The sequence below is a fragment of the Uranotaenia lowii genome, chromosome 3 (assembly GCF_029784155.1).
Source record: "Uranotaenia lowii strain MFRU-FL chromosome 3, ASM2978415v1, whole genome shotgun sequence".
NCBI lineage: Eukaryota > Metazoa > Arthropoda > Insecta > Diptera > Culicidae > Uranotaenia > Uranotaenia lowii.
The window spans coordinates 346,296,653-346,311,966 of record NC_073693.1 but is presented as its reverse complement, the minus strand read 5'-3'; the positions used below and the strand labels follow the sequence as shown (position 1 = coordinate 346,311,966).

Genomic DNA, 15,314 nt, shown 5'->3' with positions numbered 1-15,314 from the left:
TTGTCATTTTTGTCATTTTTGTCATTTTTGTCATTTTTGTCATTTTTGTCATTTTTGTCATTTTTGTCATTTTTGTCATTTTTGTCATTTTTGTCATTTTTGTCATTTTTGTCATTTTTGTCATTTTTGTCATTTTTGTCATTTTTGTCATTTTTGTCATTTTTGTCATTTTTGTCATTTTTGTCATTTTTGTCATTTTTGTCATTTTTGTCATTTTTGTCATTTTTGTCATTTTTGTCATTTTTGTCATTTTTGTCATTTTTGTCATTTTTGTCATTTTTGTCATTTTTGTCATTTTTGTCATTTTTGTCATTTTTGTCATTTTTGTCATTTTTGTCATTTTTGTCATTTTTGTCATTTTTGTCATTTTTGTCATTTTTGTCATTTTTGTCATTTTTGTCATTTTTGTCATTTTTGTCATTTTTGTCATTTTTGTCATTTTTGTCATTTTTGTCATTTTTGTCATTTTTGTCATTTTTGTCATTTTTGTCATTTTTGTCATTTTTGTCATTTTTGTCATTTTTGTCATTTTTGTCATTTTTGTCATTTTTGTCATTTTTGTCATTTTTGTCATTTTTGTCATTTTTGTCATTTTTGTCATTTTTGTCATTTTTGTCATTTTTGTCATTTTTGTCATTTTTGTCATTTTTGTCATTTTTGTCATTTTTGTCATTTTTGTCATTTTTGTCATTTTTGTCATTTTTGTCATTTTTGTCATTTTTGTCATTTTTGTCATTTTTGTCATTTTTGTCATTTTTGTCATTTTTGTCATTTTTGTCATTTTTGTCATTTTTGTCATTTTTGTCATTTTTGTCATTTTTGTCATTTTTGTCATTTTTGTCATTTTTGTCATTTTTGTCATTTTTGTCATTTTTGTCATTTTTGTCATTTTTGTCATTTTTGTCATTTTTGTCATTTTTGTCATTTTTGTCATTTTTGTCATTTTTGTCATTTTTGTCATTTTTGTCATTTTTGTCATTTTTGTCATTTTTGTCATTTTTGTCATTTTTGTCATTTTTGTCATTTTTGTCATTTTTGTCATTTTTGTCATTTTTGTCATTTTTGTCATTTTTGTCATTTTTGTCATTTTTGTCATTTTTGTCATTTTTGTCATTTTTGTCATTTTTGTCATTTTTGTCATTTTTGTCATTTTTGTCATTTTTGTCATTTTTGTCATTTTTGTCATTTTTGTCATTTTTGTCATTTTTGTCATTTTTGTCATTTTTGTCATTTTTGTCATTTTTGTCATTTTTCAATGATAAAAAATTTGCTAAATTTTAGGATGCTTCCTATTTCAGTTAATCGTAGTTTATTTTGTAGATTTTTCTTATATATAGTTTCAAAATTTCTCAAACTCGGTTCTTCCAAAAATTGTTTCTCTCAGTTTTGAGCTCCATTTTCCAATCGTGTAAGCTAACATCGACCACCACCCACTTTTTTACTTCTCCCGTTTTCTCGCATAAAATCAGCTGTTTTTGACAGTCCCTCCACGCGTCACATTTCGTTCGCAAATTTTTCAGTTCGCGGTTCTATCGCTCCCGTTTTATTTCAGTAGAATTTGTTTTAATAATCAATCCTAAACGTTTTCCTGTTCCGGGTTTTCAACAATGGACGAAGAAAGTCGACAACTGGTTGGAGATTGCTTCCTCCGGACGCTGGTTAATCCACGATCAACGTAAGTTTGTCGGGAATATCCGGTTGTTTTTTTTTCTTTTCACCACTCAATCCAGTGTGATTGGCAAAAGTTATGAAATTGTTTCTGGCTTGTTTATTTCACAGAAATGCTCCGCTGGAACCTCCGCCAACGAAGGCCCCCGTTAAGGTAGAACTGCAGGTGCTTCGGCTGAAGGAGGAATCGCAAACCATGGTGATGGATACGCTGAGATCAATTCATGGGGAGGCATTCGAGTTGGGAGATATTTCCAAATACGAGGACAAAGGTGGTCGAATGAAAAAAGCCTACTGGCAGGATCGGGGTAACTTGGTTATCCAGGGGGGATGCGATTATTCGAACGTTAAGAAAACGGGTAGCTCGACTGAGGACAAGTTCAGGATGTATGCGTTGATAAAGCTTGAGAGCTATGGATTTGCCAAGGGTCATTGCGAAGAAGCGCTGGACCATTGTAAGGGAGACATTGACGATGCTCTGGGTCTGTTGTTTGAGAAATATTTCCCTCCACCGGTGGATTTGGTCTATCCAGAGTGTGAATTTGACGAGGAAGAGCTCGAACAGATGAGGGCAGATGAGAAAGAAGCACTGGAGTCGATTTATGACAAGTTGTTTCTGGAAAAAGAGCGAAACTGTGTGTGGCAGTTGAAATTTAAGATTGATCATCTGTTGAAGCATAGCCCTTCGGAGGTCAGAAAAATGGAACAAAAAATTAAACAAGAAGCGGAAGAAGAACGGAAACGGTTGTTGGCAGCAAAAACAAAGGCGAAAAAGCCTAAAAAGGAACCTTGTTGGAACTTTGCCAAGGGAAAATGTCGATATGGAAATAAGTGTTACTTTTCTCACGGGACAGATTCCGAAGGAGAAGAATCCGGTAACAGTAAAGATAAGAAAGAGAAACCGGAAGACGATCCAAACTGGTTCTTTCTGGAAATTCGGTTTCCCAAAAAGAGTAAATACCCTTATGAAGCACCTTTACTTTTCTTGAAAACCACATGCGCTGATATACCAAACCAACTGTTGCTGCGAGTTGCACGTGCTTTGGTTCAGGAAGCGATAAAGATTACCCAAGATGGAATGCCTTGTGTGTATTCGATAGCCGAACTACTGCAAAACGATGTTGAGATTGCCGCTTTCGTAGAACTTGACCGATATCAATTCCCAAACCCCCGCAGATCTTTGTTCTACATTCCGGAAGTGGACTCAATGAACAACCTCAAAATCGAAGACCTACCGACCCATAATCAGATGGGAGTCACCAGCCGAACGTCCGGACCTCGGACAAACCCCGAACAACTTCGTAAAGACGATCTTAATATCATCAAAAAGTTTATGGACAAACAGAACAATGGCGCCTACAAAGATATGCTCAAGCACCGGAAACAACTTCCAGCTTGGAACAAAATGACCGATATCATAACTGCCATGGAATCCCATTCGGTCCTAGTCATCAGTGGTGAAACCGGTTGCGGAAAATCCACTCAAGTGCCTCAATTCATCCTGGACAACTGGCTGTTTCAATCTTCCCAACAGCAAAACGGAAATATCTCACACGTGGAAATCATCTGTACCCAACCTCGACGGATTTCCGCCATCGGAGTAGCCGAACGAGTCGCTGAAGAGCGAAACGAGAAAATCGGAAACACTGTCGGTTATCAAATCCGTCTGGAAAACAAAGTTTCTTCCTCCACTCGCTTGACCTTTTGTACCACCGGAATCCTCCTGCGAAGACTTCAATCTGACCCCATTCTTGCTAACGTGTCCCACATCCTAGTTGACGAAGTGCACGAACGTTCCGAGGAGTCCGACTTTCTGCTGCTTATCCTCAAGCAACTGCTCCAAAAGCGATCCGACCTCAAGATAATTCTCATGTCGGCCACCCTCAATTCAACCCTATTCTCGTCCTATTTCGGAGACGTACCGGTTCTGGAAATTCCCGGCCGAACGTTCCCCGTGGAGCAGCTTTTCCTGGAGGATATCCTGGAGCGTAGCGGTTTCGTGTTGGAGCCCGATTCACAGTTTTGTCGCAAGCTGAGGAAGGGCGAGGCGGAACAGCTGATGGAGGAACTGGAGTATTCCGATGTTAAGGCTTCGAATGCCGCCCCGGCCCGGACGATAAAGGATGAAAATTTGAAGATGGCCGATATGTTTGCGCGGTACGCGGGTGAGTATTTACTCAATTAAGATAATCTCCTTGTGGGGCTGCACAATTTTGGTCAACCCATTTTGGTTGATATTACGCAATGTTATCTCCTTGCGAGCGGAAGATCAACTCTTGCGATATGAGATGGTCAATGGCAGGTTATAATCTTATCGCGACAAACGTAAAATGGCAATGTTGGCATTGAAAAGTTAGGTTTACTAGTTCCTATCTATCTTTTATGGCTGGATAGAAAAATGTTAATTCGGTCGATCGTTCATTCCGATAACATTTCGGTTGAATACTCAATGCTATTTTTCGAACCGTTTTGAAGAAAGAGTAGTTGGCAAGTTATAACTGTTTGAATTTATAAGACCGACTAGACTCAAAGGAAGACAGATTTATTCGTCCAATTTCCAAGTTAGCTCTGAAGTCGACTGCAAGGATAGATTAAAATCACTCATCATTTCCGGCATGTGAGTAGTCTACCATCTCGTTGGGGCTGCACAGCGCCGGATAGTCCGGGTTGGTTCCAGAAGTACACTGCGATGCAACGTCTCCTGCGATATACACGGTCTGGCCAAAAATGTTGTTCCTAGCATAGTTACATGCCAGATAGATCACCGTCTTGGGGCTCTCGAACCATTGCACCAGGGTACATCCAACCCTATCGTTACGGTCCTGCACAAACTCTGTAAAATGGCCAATTTGGGGTCTGCGAAAGAAGAGTAACGTTTAGAATAATGCGCACCTTTGACGTTATGTTTAGTTACCCTTGATAGCCTTCAGGATACTTCTGAATTTGTCCAACATTGGCATTCTTATACTCGGCATACCAACGATTCACCAATATATCGATTACCTTATCCATGTCCGGTGTTTTCTTAATATACTTGTAATAGCCAAGGTTCTGACCGGAAGCCGGATACTTGGTAGTGGCGCGACACTTATCGTGACCAGTAATACACCTTCTTGCATTGAAACCGGCTATGTATGCCAATTCGTCATCCCATTGCTGAAATTATTCAACGTTCTAAATGATTTTAATTCATCGATTGATTTTAATCGCAAAAATTACCATGGTAGTCATGCGAGCGGCCGATGGATAGAAACCTCCAGAATAATCCTGTTTTCCGGAGGCAATTTTATTACGCAGCTCATTGTGCATCCGGACGATCCTCGTTTGCCTGGCCTGGTCGAGTGGAATAGTTATCCCCGTTGGATTGGCGAACTCAAGTTTGGCATTGCAGGCAACGTGGGTGCTTCCGAAGCGACACAGCGCAGGATCGCAATAATCGCTCGGTTGGTATGACGAAACTACCGCCACCAGGAGGGAAACTGAAAAGAATGCTGGTTGAAAAATGATCTTAAACCACCTTAAACTGCTTTACTAATTGCTTACCTGCCAAAAGAAGCTTCATCTTTGAAGCGAACTTCAAGTCTGATGGCGATCGAATAGGAAATGATCGCTTTTAAGCGGATTTACAATTGCTCAAAAACGACAATTTTGAACAGCTGGCTGATGAGTCCAAAGCAATACATTTGACGCACTATAATGATTTTTTCTAATTTGTTAATTATTTATTAAGTTTTATTAGTGACACTTTACCATCTTCGTGGCATTCGTGTCATGTAAAATGCAATTTACAGAGCTTTATAAAGATTACACTCTTTCAGAAATTTAATCAGCGATTTTTCACGTGACTCATCATTCTTTAAGATTTCAAAAACACTTCCTCTAACGTTGTTTTTCTCACGAGCTTCTTTATATCCATGACAGTCGGTCAAAATGTGCTGCACAGTAGTTTGTACGCCGCAGAATTGACATATAGGCGGAGAACTTCTATCGAACAGGTACGCATGGGTCAGTCTTGTATGGCCTATCCTCAATCTTGTTATGACACGTTGGTCCGAGGGACATTTCCGGTCTATGTACTTTGATGGTGAATATTTGTTTTGCCTTAGGAATGATTGATTTGAACGCCACTTGTTTTCCCATGTCCACCACATGTTGGTTTTGATGGTGCGTATAGCGTCTTGCGCAGGTATTCTGGAACTAGCTGGAGGTGTACTGTTGCGTGCATTATTGGCACATTCATCGGCTTCCTCGTTTCCGGATATTCCGGCGTGTCCTGGTACCCAAGTGAACGTTATATTGAGGTTCCGTATGCGGTTTTCTAAAGACTGAATCCAAGGATGTTGTGAAATTCCGTTGAGGAGTGCATCTAAACAGCTGGCTGAGTCTGTTAAAATGAGCGTGGGTTCATTTCTGTTGACTTCTTGAGCAGCAATATTTAGTGCAAATGCTTCTGCTGAAAAGATGCTGCATTCAGCTGGTAAATTGTGGCTAATCTTTCTGGGTGGTATATATACACCGGCTCCGGTTTTGTTGTGGCTTTTAGAGCCGTCTGTATATATCTGCTTGTGTGTGGAATATTTCCTGGATATAAGTTCGTGAAACTTAGGACAAACGACCCGCTGACTACTGCCTGCTTTAATGGAGTTTCTGAGTGTGTTATCGATGTTTGGTGGATTGTCGTTCCACGCACGATCTGTGAGTCTTGAGAGTGGACAAATACTAGGAACCGTGGTGTTTGTGGTTGTCTGAAATACATTTTTGGATCTTTCAACTAATAGCAGGCATTGGTCGATGTTTTTCTCCGCAATTCGAATACCTAACTGTGCTAATCTTTGGACAACTAGAAGCCGAAAAGGCAGACAGCCTGACTCAGCTAGTAAAGATTCCACGGGACTTGTACGGAAGGCTCCAGATGATGATCTTACAACTTCGTTGTATGTGGGGGAAAGCATCTCGTCCATTACATTTAGATTGCAGCTAGTTAGGCCTATTCCGTACAGTAATTTGGATACAATTAAGGAGTTCCCAACCTGAAATTTGTTAATAGAGTTTGCTTTGTTCCTCAAGCTAGTCATAAGATAACACTCAGTTTGGTGATGTGGTGATAAACCCAAATATCACTTGATAAAATATTGTGCAATATTTGTTGAGGTGCGAAAAATATTTTATCATTTATCCATCAGCCACCTGTTTTTTTTTGTAATTACTTTATTTAAAACGGCTCATACCTTGAGGCTTTAAAGAACCATACTCGTTTTGTATGTTTGCAATTGTTTGCTTATGTCTAGATCGTCACTTCTTGAAGATAACAGGAAATAGATAAGGAAATATGAATCTGAAAAGAATTATAGACGAAGATCGAAAGCTCTTAGGAAAAGATGTATTTCGAACATGTAATCAATGTCTATCGCAGCTAAAGGGCCAACACGAAATTATTGCGACACATTCAACAGGGCATAACTTTTTTACCATTGGGTAAAAATCAACCAAATTTTGCACACTTTCTCATTGATGTGTATTGTTTACATGCTGTCTAACTCGAAGTCGTGTTTTTCGATTTAACGAAAATGGAGGTGAAACAACGCGAGTCGAGAGAACAAATTCTTTCCAAACACCTGGAATTTCCTGACCTGTCGCACCTGCAGTTGGGAAAAATGTTGAACATTCGCCATTCAACCGTCTCCAGTTTGTTGAAGCGGATGATTAAAGCCAATCCCAACGTCTCAAGTCGTGATTCGGCTAAAAAGATCGGCATGTTGCAGAGCTACGTCCAGAATGCAAAAAAGAGAGCTAGAATACATACATACAAGGTACAGAACTTCCTAAACCGCGATGAGCGGCAACAATCGGCGGCTAAACTTGGGCACGGAAGCTCTACGAGAAGATGCTGACTAAATATGGCTGCTGTGTGATGGACGACGAAACTTATATAAAAGCCGATTTTAAGCTAATTTCGGGGTTGGAGTTTTTCACCGGCAAAAGTTCGGTGTAGACGACACATTTAAGAAGAAGAAAATGTCAAAGTTCGCCTCCAAATATCTCGTTTGGGAGGCCATCTGCTATTGCGGACTAAGGAGTGAACCTTTCGTGACAAAGGGCACAGTGAAAGGCGAGATCTACAAATTTTAGTGCCTCGAGAAGCGCTTTTTGCCGTTCTTGCAGCAGCACGACAAAGCTCCGCTATTCCGGCCAGATTTGGCATCATGCCACTATTCTAAAATTGTCCTGGAGTGGTATGAGGCCATGTTGGAATCAAAGATTAGCATGCCTTGAATATTTAGAGAATAGGTTTTTCTTGTTAATAAATTAGTTCTTTAGTAACCATCATCAGAACATGTACGAAGGAGGTGGACGAAGAAGTCGATCTTCGTGCCAAGCTGGAGCTGATATTGTTGGTGGATCCGATCCTGTACGTGCACATTGAAGATGCGGAAATCGCGCGGTCGGCGTGGGAGCAACTAGAGAAGGCTTTCGAAGACAAGGGACTGACGAGGCAAGTCGGTTTGTTACACAAACTCATCAAATCCGACTTGGAATCCTGTGGCAGTATGGAAGAGTACGTTAACCAGGTCGACATCGACATCGAACCTGCTCAACAGCGCAGGTTTCAAGCTCCCGATACTTTAGATAGGCATGATCTTGCTGGCTGGACTTCCGGATGAATATCGGCCAATGATCATGGCCCTTGAAAATTCAGGCGTGGTTATTGATTACAGGAGATTTGATAAAACCCAACTTCTCCAAGAGCAACCGATACCTAGCAACCAAAATCAACAAGCTTTCGCAACCAAGCAACGGTTTGTGAAAAATAACAAGCCTTGGTAACAAGAACAGTAGCCGAAAAAGGAAACCCCTTTCCCATCCAGAGGCCCGAAATTACAGAAATGTTCAAAATTTGAACATGTTGCGAGGGACTGCGGGTAGCAAAGAAAGGAGACACATTGTCTATGGTGCTATCGACTTTCAAGCAGCACGATGTTGGCGATTGGTTGTTCGATTTGGAGGACGCAAGCGGACAAGTAGCAGCGGACGGTGGAATCGTGGAAATAGTGGCCAGTGAGCGGAACTGTCAGACTCCACCCGAATCCTGATGTGAATCCAGAAAGCGTTACCGTTAAAGACGTCCAGCTGATCCCCGGTCTTACAACAAACCTCCTATCGATTAACAGAATTGTCCAGAGGAGTTAAAGGTGAATTTAGATAACAACGGATGTAAGGTATACAACTCGGATGGCAGTTTGGTAGTCACTGGTGCTCCTACCAACAACAAGTTCAAATTGGTCCAAGGAAAGACAAAACCGAGTAAAGCGTTGGCGTGTCAAAATGCTGGAAGCGGACTGTAGCATAGACGTTTGGGCCACATAGGCGAAGCAAGCTTGAAACAACTGGCGGACTGGTGTTCAGGAATTTCCTTACTTTGGCGGAGCATCAAATTGGTGCCAAGTTGGAGATAATCCGGTCGGATAACGGTAAGGAATACACCAATAGAGGATTCCAGGATTTTTTGCGTCAAGCCACATGTGACTATTTACTCCCAAACAAAATGGTCTCGCGGAACGTGCGAATAGAACAAAATTTAATCCGTGACGCCTACAAGTCCACAAATCGTTGCTGCTTCTGGACAGCTAGAGGCTTCGTGAAGCCATCAGCTGGTTGATCCGTCGTCGGGACGTATTTCATCATAACCGCTTCTTTTTTCAGGCTCTCGTGCACGAAGAGGTAACGAATGCTCACCTGCTTTGTTCGAGGGTTGTACGCTCATGGGTATAACCCTTAAACTGGGAGGGGGATTCCAGCGATGCTGATCGCTCTCTGGTTATAGCAATAAACCAGCACTGATTCCTCCTCGAAAACCTGCGACCGCAAGTTCCACCACATGGCCTCTTGTTGGATGGTTCGAGACAGAGCCGTATACTCCGCCTCACAAGATGACAGGGCGACAATCGGCTGCTTCTTGACGTTTCACGAAATAGCTCCTCCCTGCATCGTGAACACGTAGCCAGTCGTCGACCTTCGGTTGTCTGGATCTCCTCCCCAATCGGCATCGCTATAACCGACCAGCTCAGATGATCTAGGCTTGCTGTACTCCAGCTTCTACGTTGTAGTACACTTCAACGTAACGAATGATTTTCTTGACTGATTCCCCGTGCTGTCGTCCTGGATTCGAACAGAATTAGCTCACCGCATTGACCGCATAGGAAATATCCGGACGAGTTACTTGAGCTGCGAACGACAAACATCCCACCGTTTCTTTGAATAGCACCTTCTTCATTTCAGCTTCTTCTTCCGATCCATTGAGACCCATGGACTTTTGTGAAGACATCTAATCTCTAAACTAATTATTTCAAGAAATAATTTTTTTTATCTCTCTTCTAGGTAGGAAAATCACTTTTTTCTTTCAAGAATTTGATAGATCATCAAAAAATATAAAAATTTCACCGTTTACCGTTTGTGCGCAAAAAATTTTGATCGCTTATTAGGTGCATTTACCCCTGTGTGCGCCGTAACGACGTCCATCTGATCGATGTCCAGATCATAACGTACTGCCAGCGCCATGAGGTATGAGGCATGAGGTATCGGACCGTCACGTACCGCCCGACGGGGGAATACACCTTATCGTAATCCAGACCTGGCCTCTGGGTACAGCCCTTGACTACGAGACGAGCCTTGTCCCGCTGAACAACTCCATCGGATCCACGCTACGTTTTGAAGACCCACTTGTTCCGTATAGCGTTCCGCCCCTCGGGCAGATCGGTCAACATCCACGTCTCGTTTTCGCTGTAGGACTGCAGCTTTTCTTCCATGGCTCGAACCAAATGCTCTCTGTCGGACCGACACATAACCTCGTCGACCTCGTCAACTGAGGGGTAACGCTTTAACCAGAAAAGGGTCCATAGTTAACGAAATCAGAATACTGGGTCGTCACTTTTGAACCAAACAATTACAAGTGACAAAAATACCTCTTCGGACATCGGTTGACGAGATTAGCGGGCGTCGCGACTGCCTCTGCCCAGTACTCCTTTCCAACCTTCGCATGGTTCAGCATGCACCCTGCTTCCTTCACTATTTTGCTTCATTTCTTGAAAACTACTGATGAGGACCATCTCCTTGGTCTTGATGTGTTCTTTCCGCTTGCCGTGTTCAGGGCTTTAAGTGGTCATACTTCAATCTTGATGTGACCAAAGAAAAAATTACTGACTTCCGGTTTGGGTTGCTGGGTCCATAACCAATTTAAATACACGTGTGATTTAGTTAACGTGTGACCAGTCAAGAACTGCGTCATGCAGAAATCCACCTCCACCATTTCTCCGATTCATCCAAAATCCGACGTTATGTGCCTGTGCTCGTAGCAGAAGATATCTTAACAAGACCTTGATGAGCATGACCCCTGCCACAACATCTACCTAGGAAACTGTTCGATATGCGCTGATAACTGGTAGGTTTCTCCCAGGCTGGTGTTCCGTACCGCAAAATAGGCGAGGTCACGCAGGCCAGAACCCTCCTTCTGCTACAGCGGACCGCTGAGTTGTTTGACATCTATGTGGTTTATCTATAGGTGCGGACAAGACTACCGTTGTACGAGTGTGAGAATCAGTTTTTTCAATGTTTTGATTGCTACGTCACAAACGTTCATGAGCGTCTCGACGTTGAAATCGCCATCCACCGACGGCATACAATGTTTCATGTAATTTCATAAATAGCAATCAAAGCACCCTTTCATTTACGATTTTTCTTCCTGACGCGCAGCTCGGCGACGCTATTTGTTCTAAATAATAAACAACTTTATTTGCGTCCCAAACATTCCTCCTCATAAGTATCCATGGCTACATTTGGGCGCTTAACACTTGACTCCGTGATGGCATCGCGTTACGTCACAATCGTTCATAAACAACTGTATGGATACAACGAACTAATACTAAAGTTTTTGGCTGTCCCCACCTATAGATAAACCACATAGGTTTGACATAGCCCGCGAGAGGGCTGCTGTCGCCATTGCCGCTCATTTGCAGGCGTAGTCGACGTTGGCCGTGAAGCTCAACCGGTCGTCGATCATTACCCCCAACTACTTGATCGCACGCTTGGATTCGATTGTGCTGAAATCAGGTTTGTGATCAGCACCATCTCGGTCTTGTGGTGAGCCAGACGCAAATTCTTAGAGCGCAACAAACTTTCCACCTTCTCGATCGCTACTGTGGCAAGTAGCTGGACCTCTTCGGTTGATGGGCCCGATGCCAGGAGAACCACGTCGTCGGCGAATCCCACAAGTCTCACTCCCGTGGGCAGACACAGTCTCAGCAGTTCGTCGTAAATGTTGATCCACAATACCGGGTCAAGTATCGATCCTTGTGGATCCCCACTGTAGTGGGCGATTACGGAAATAACACTCCACCATCCTACAGATATATGCCGAAATCCTCATACGAATAATTTACGACGCAATCGCAGTCCAACTAACGCTGTTGAAGGTATTCTTCACGTCAAGGGTGACTACTGCGTAAAACCGGTCTCCCTTCCTCTTCAGCCTGGCTGCCCTTTCGATGACTTGTCGAATGGCATCCACCGTGCTGCGGCCTTTTCGAAACTGTTTATCGGATAGGTCGTTCGCACCTTCGGTGTAGAGCTGTATCCTGCTCAGGATCACCTTCTCTAACATCTTTTCAGAAGTATCCAGGAGGCATATCGGGCGATATGCTGGTGGGTCACCTGGTAGCTTACCCGGCTAACCCCCACACATCTGGAAAGACCCTGTCACCCACATACTGTTGCAGTGATGACCGAAGCGCGGCCTTCACTGCTACATTAGGGATGCCATCCGGACCCGGAGCTTTGTTCAACTAAAAAGACTTGGCAATGTCCCGCAGTTCCTCCAGCGAAATCTGCTCCTCCTCATGCGTATCCCAGTCAAATGGGACCCTCGGCCATGTGACTTCCGTGGCCATGAGGGCTAACCGTGGAGATTAAAATTGTAACTCTTGTTAAGCTCGCCTCTAGAAACGTTGAAACTTATTTAAGAAAAAAAAGACAATCGATTTGCAAAAAATAAGTGCTTTAGTTGATTTCGAATTCAAATTCCTGAATTGTTGTTAACACACATTTTTCTCATATTCCACAGATTACTCCAAGGCCACATGCAAAACACTTTATCTGCTGGATCCGCTCCGCATCAACCCGGAGCTAATCGAGCACATCCTACGATTCATCGTTGAGGGCGATCACCAGTGGCCCCAGGAGGGAACGATCCTCATCTTTCTCCCCGGGCTGGAAGAGATCAAGAACGTTCACGAGGCCCTGCTGGACAGTCGAATGTTTGGCCCCCGGGAGGATCGCTTCCTGTTGATACCGCTGCACTCGACGCTGAGCAGCGAGGAACAGGCCCAGGTATTCCGGAAGGCTCCCAAGGGAAAAAGGAAAATTGTGCTGAGTACCAATATTGCCGAGACTTCGGTTACCATTGACGATTGTGTGTTCGTCATTGACTGCGGCCAGATGAAGGAGAAACGGTTCGATTCCAATAGGAATATGGAATCGTTGGAGGTGGTTTGGGTTTCCAGGGCTAATGCTTTGCAGAGGAAGGGTCGAGCTGGTCGTGTTATGCCCGGAGTTTGTATTCATCTGTTTACGAGACCAAGGTTTACGAGTCATATACTTGGTCAACCGGTGCCGGAGATTCATCGAATACCATTGGAACCGCTTCTGTTGAGGATCAAGACGCTCGAAACTTTTGGAGGTCAATCGTTGAAGGAGGTTCTGAGATCTACCATTGAACCTCCTAGTGATGAGAACATTGATGCCGCCAAGAAACGACTGGTGGATGTTGGAGCATTCGATTTGGAAGAACAACTGACTGCGTTGGGTCATCATTTAGCAGCATTACCGGTAGATGTTCGGATAGGAAAGCTCATGCTGTTTGGAGCAATTTTCCAGTGCTTGGATAGTGTGCTGACGATAGCGGCTTGTCTTAGCTACAAGAGTCCGTTTGTGTCTCCCTTCAACAAAAGGGACGAAGCCGAGAGTAGAAAGCGACTGTTCGGTATTGCGAATAGCGATCATTTGACGATGCTTAACGCTTACAGGAAATGGAAGGAGACTTCGAAGCGAAGTCGATACGCGGCCAACTGTTTTGCGGAAGAGAATTACTTGTCGACCAAAACGCTCCACACGATCGGTGAAATGAAGCAACAGTTCTTGGAACTGCTGGTGTCCATTGGATTCGTTCCACTAGATTTGAGTGGTCGTCGGGGGAAATTTGTAAAAGATGAGCTACTCGAGCTTACCGGGACAGAAATAAATTCGAACGGAGAGAATAACCGGCTTCTAGCAGCTATCCTGTGCGCTGCCCTCTACCCAAACGTCATCAAGGTGTTAACCCCAGAGAAAAGTTTCATCAGTGGAGCGAGTGGTGCGGTACCAAAACTGCCTCAACCGTCCGATCTTCGGTTTAAAACCCAGCAAGATGGATACGTTTTCTTGCATCCGTCCTCGATAAACGCCACCTTTGGCCACTTCAATTCCCCGTACCTAGTTTACCAGGAAAAAGTTAAAACGTCCCGGATCTACATACGGGAAACCACAATGGTCCCGCTGCTTCCGATGGTCCTGTTCTCGGGCAGCGATCTGCGGATAGAACTGCACGGTGGCGATTTCGTGATCCTGCTGGAGGATGGGTGGATTGCGCTGCAGGCGGAAACCCACCAGGTGGCGGAAATGATGAAATTCTTACGCCTCGAGCTGGCTAAAATTTTGGAGCTTAAAATTTCCGACCCGCTGCTTAATTTGGCACACCACGAGCATGGCCGCAAGGTGATCGGAACCATTGTGCAGTTGATTATGAAGGAGTAAGAGTGGAACGTGCTTGTAAAGTTGTTGTTGCCCCTTGTATATAATCTACACGAGACGCAAGAAAAAACTTGCTGGAGCGAGTTTTTGAAACAGTTAGGTTACAGCTGTTGTACTTTAGAGGAAAATGAATAAATGTTATATGTATGTAAAAGATAATTTCCTAGTGCATACAATGTGAAGAATTTATTATTTTTATTAATACTAATGTTTATTAGGCCAATTACTTTTACAAAGTTTTTATGTGCCGGGGTTCTTTTTAAATTTAAATTTAAAGCTAGGGGGCTGGAAAGGGTTGGAGGATGGTGGAGGGAGTTTTAGAGGAGGGGTGGGATTTTTAACATTATTTTGCCGTTGTGCGGCAGAGGGTAACATTTTGCTCTCATGCCCAACTCCATTGTCCTTGGAGTCGGGTGGAGAAATGGAGGGGTTTTTCTTCCGAGGGGGTGAAGGGGTGGTTGGTTGAGTTGCTGGTAGTCCAGATGCCGAAGTATTATGATCACGTTTAGATTGCTGCTGTTTCGATGATTTTTCTGGTTGATGTTGCTGCTGGTTATTTTCCGAGACGTGTGGAGTTTTTGGATCGTTTCCTAATCGGGTGACACTGGCATAGGTGTTCTTGTTAGTATTGTTTTTCATCTGTTGACGAGCTGTGGCGAGTGATAAGTTTTGTTCTGCGCTGATACGATGAGCGATGGATTCTTCAATCCATTTCGGACAAGTGCGTTCGGATGGTGAGTGTTCGTTCGATTGGCAAGTGCGACAAAACTTTTGGCCAGGACAGTCGCTGCTATCGTGTTTTGTACTCG

The 15,314-nt window shown here is 43.3% G+C and overlaps 2 protein-coding genes across 3 annotated transcripts; one reads left to right on the top strand and one right to left on the bottom strand.

Moving 5' to 3' along the window:
- Nucleotides 1–1,457: 1,457 nt before the first annotated feature.
- LOC129757057 (putative ATP-dependent RNA helicase DHX57) lies at nucleotides 1,458–14,694 on the top strand. The gene is made up of 3 exons (XM_055754155.1): nucleotides 1,458–1,675; nucleotides 1,780–3,833; nucleotides 12,782–14,694. The coding sequence occupies exons 1-3, from the start codon at nucleotides 1,608–1,610 to the stop codon at nucleotides 14,506–14,508; spliced, it is 3,849 nt and encodes a 1,282-aa protein (XP_055610130.1). The 5' UTR covers nucleotides 1,458–1,607; the 3' UTR covers nucleotides 14,509–14,694.
- Nucleotides 4,222–5,347, bottom strand: LOC129757060 (antigen 5 like allergen Cul n 1-like). Of its 2 annotated transcripts, none has more exons than XM_055754164.1 (4): nucleotides 5,212–5,347; nucleotides 4,888–5,147; nucleotides 4,583–4,824; nucleotides 4,222–4,524 (listed from the first exon to the last, which is right to left on the bottom strand). In XM_055754164.1, exons 1-4 carry the CDS (start codon nucleotides 5,228–5,230, stop codon nucleotides 4,266–4,268), a joined length of 780 nt encoding a protein of 259 aa, XP_055610139.1. In that variant the 5' UTR covers nucleotides 5,231–5,347; the 3' UTR covers nucleotides 4,222–4,265. The 2 variants fall into 2 exon arrangements, with proteins under 2 accessions (XP_055610139.1, XP_055610136.1); XM_055754161.1 differs by having other exon boundaries at nucleotides 4,888–5,159; nucleotides 5,212–5,238.
- Nucleotides 14,695–15,314: the final 620 nt, after the last annotated feature.

Excerpts from the sequence above, each read along its gene's own strand:
- LOC129757060 (XM_055754161.1), bottom strand. Across the intron at positions 4,825-4,887 it reads CCGCTCGCATGACTACCATG|CAATGGGATGACGAATTGGC; the intron begins GTAATTTTTGCG and ends GAATAATTTCAG. Across the intron at positions 4,525-4,582 it reads TATCCTGAAGGCTATCAAGG|ACCCCAAATTGGCCATTTTA; the intron begins GTAACTAAACAT and ends CTTCTTTCGCAG.
- LOC129757057 (XM_055754155.1), top strand. The coding sequence starts at position 1,608 with ATGGACGAAGAAAGTCGACAACTGGTTGGAGATTGCTTCCTCCGGACG. Across the intron at positions 1,676-1,779 it reads CTGGTTAATCCACGATCAAC|AAATGCTCCGCTGGAACCTC; the intron begins GTAAGTTTGTCG and ends TTTATTTCACAG. Across the intron at positions 3,834-12,781 it reads TATGTTTGCGCGGTACGCGG|ATTACTCCAAGGCCACATGC; the intron begins GTGAGTATTTAC and ends CATATTCCACAG.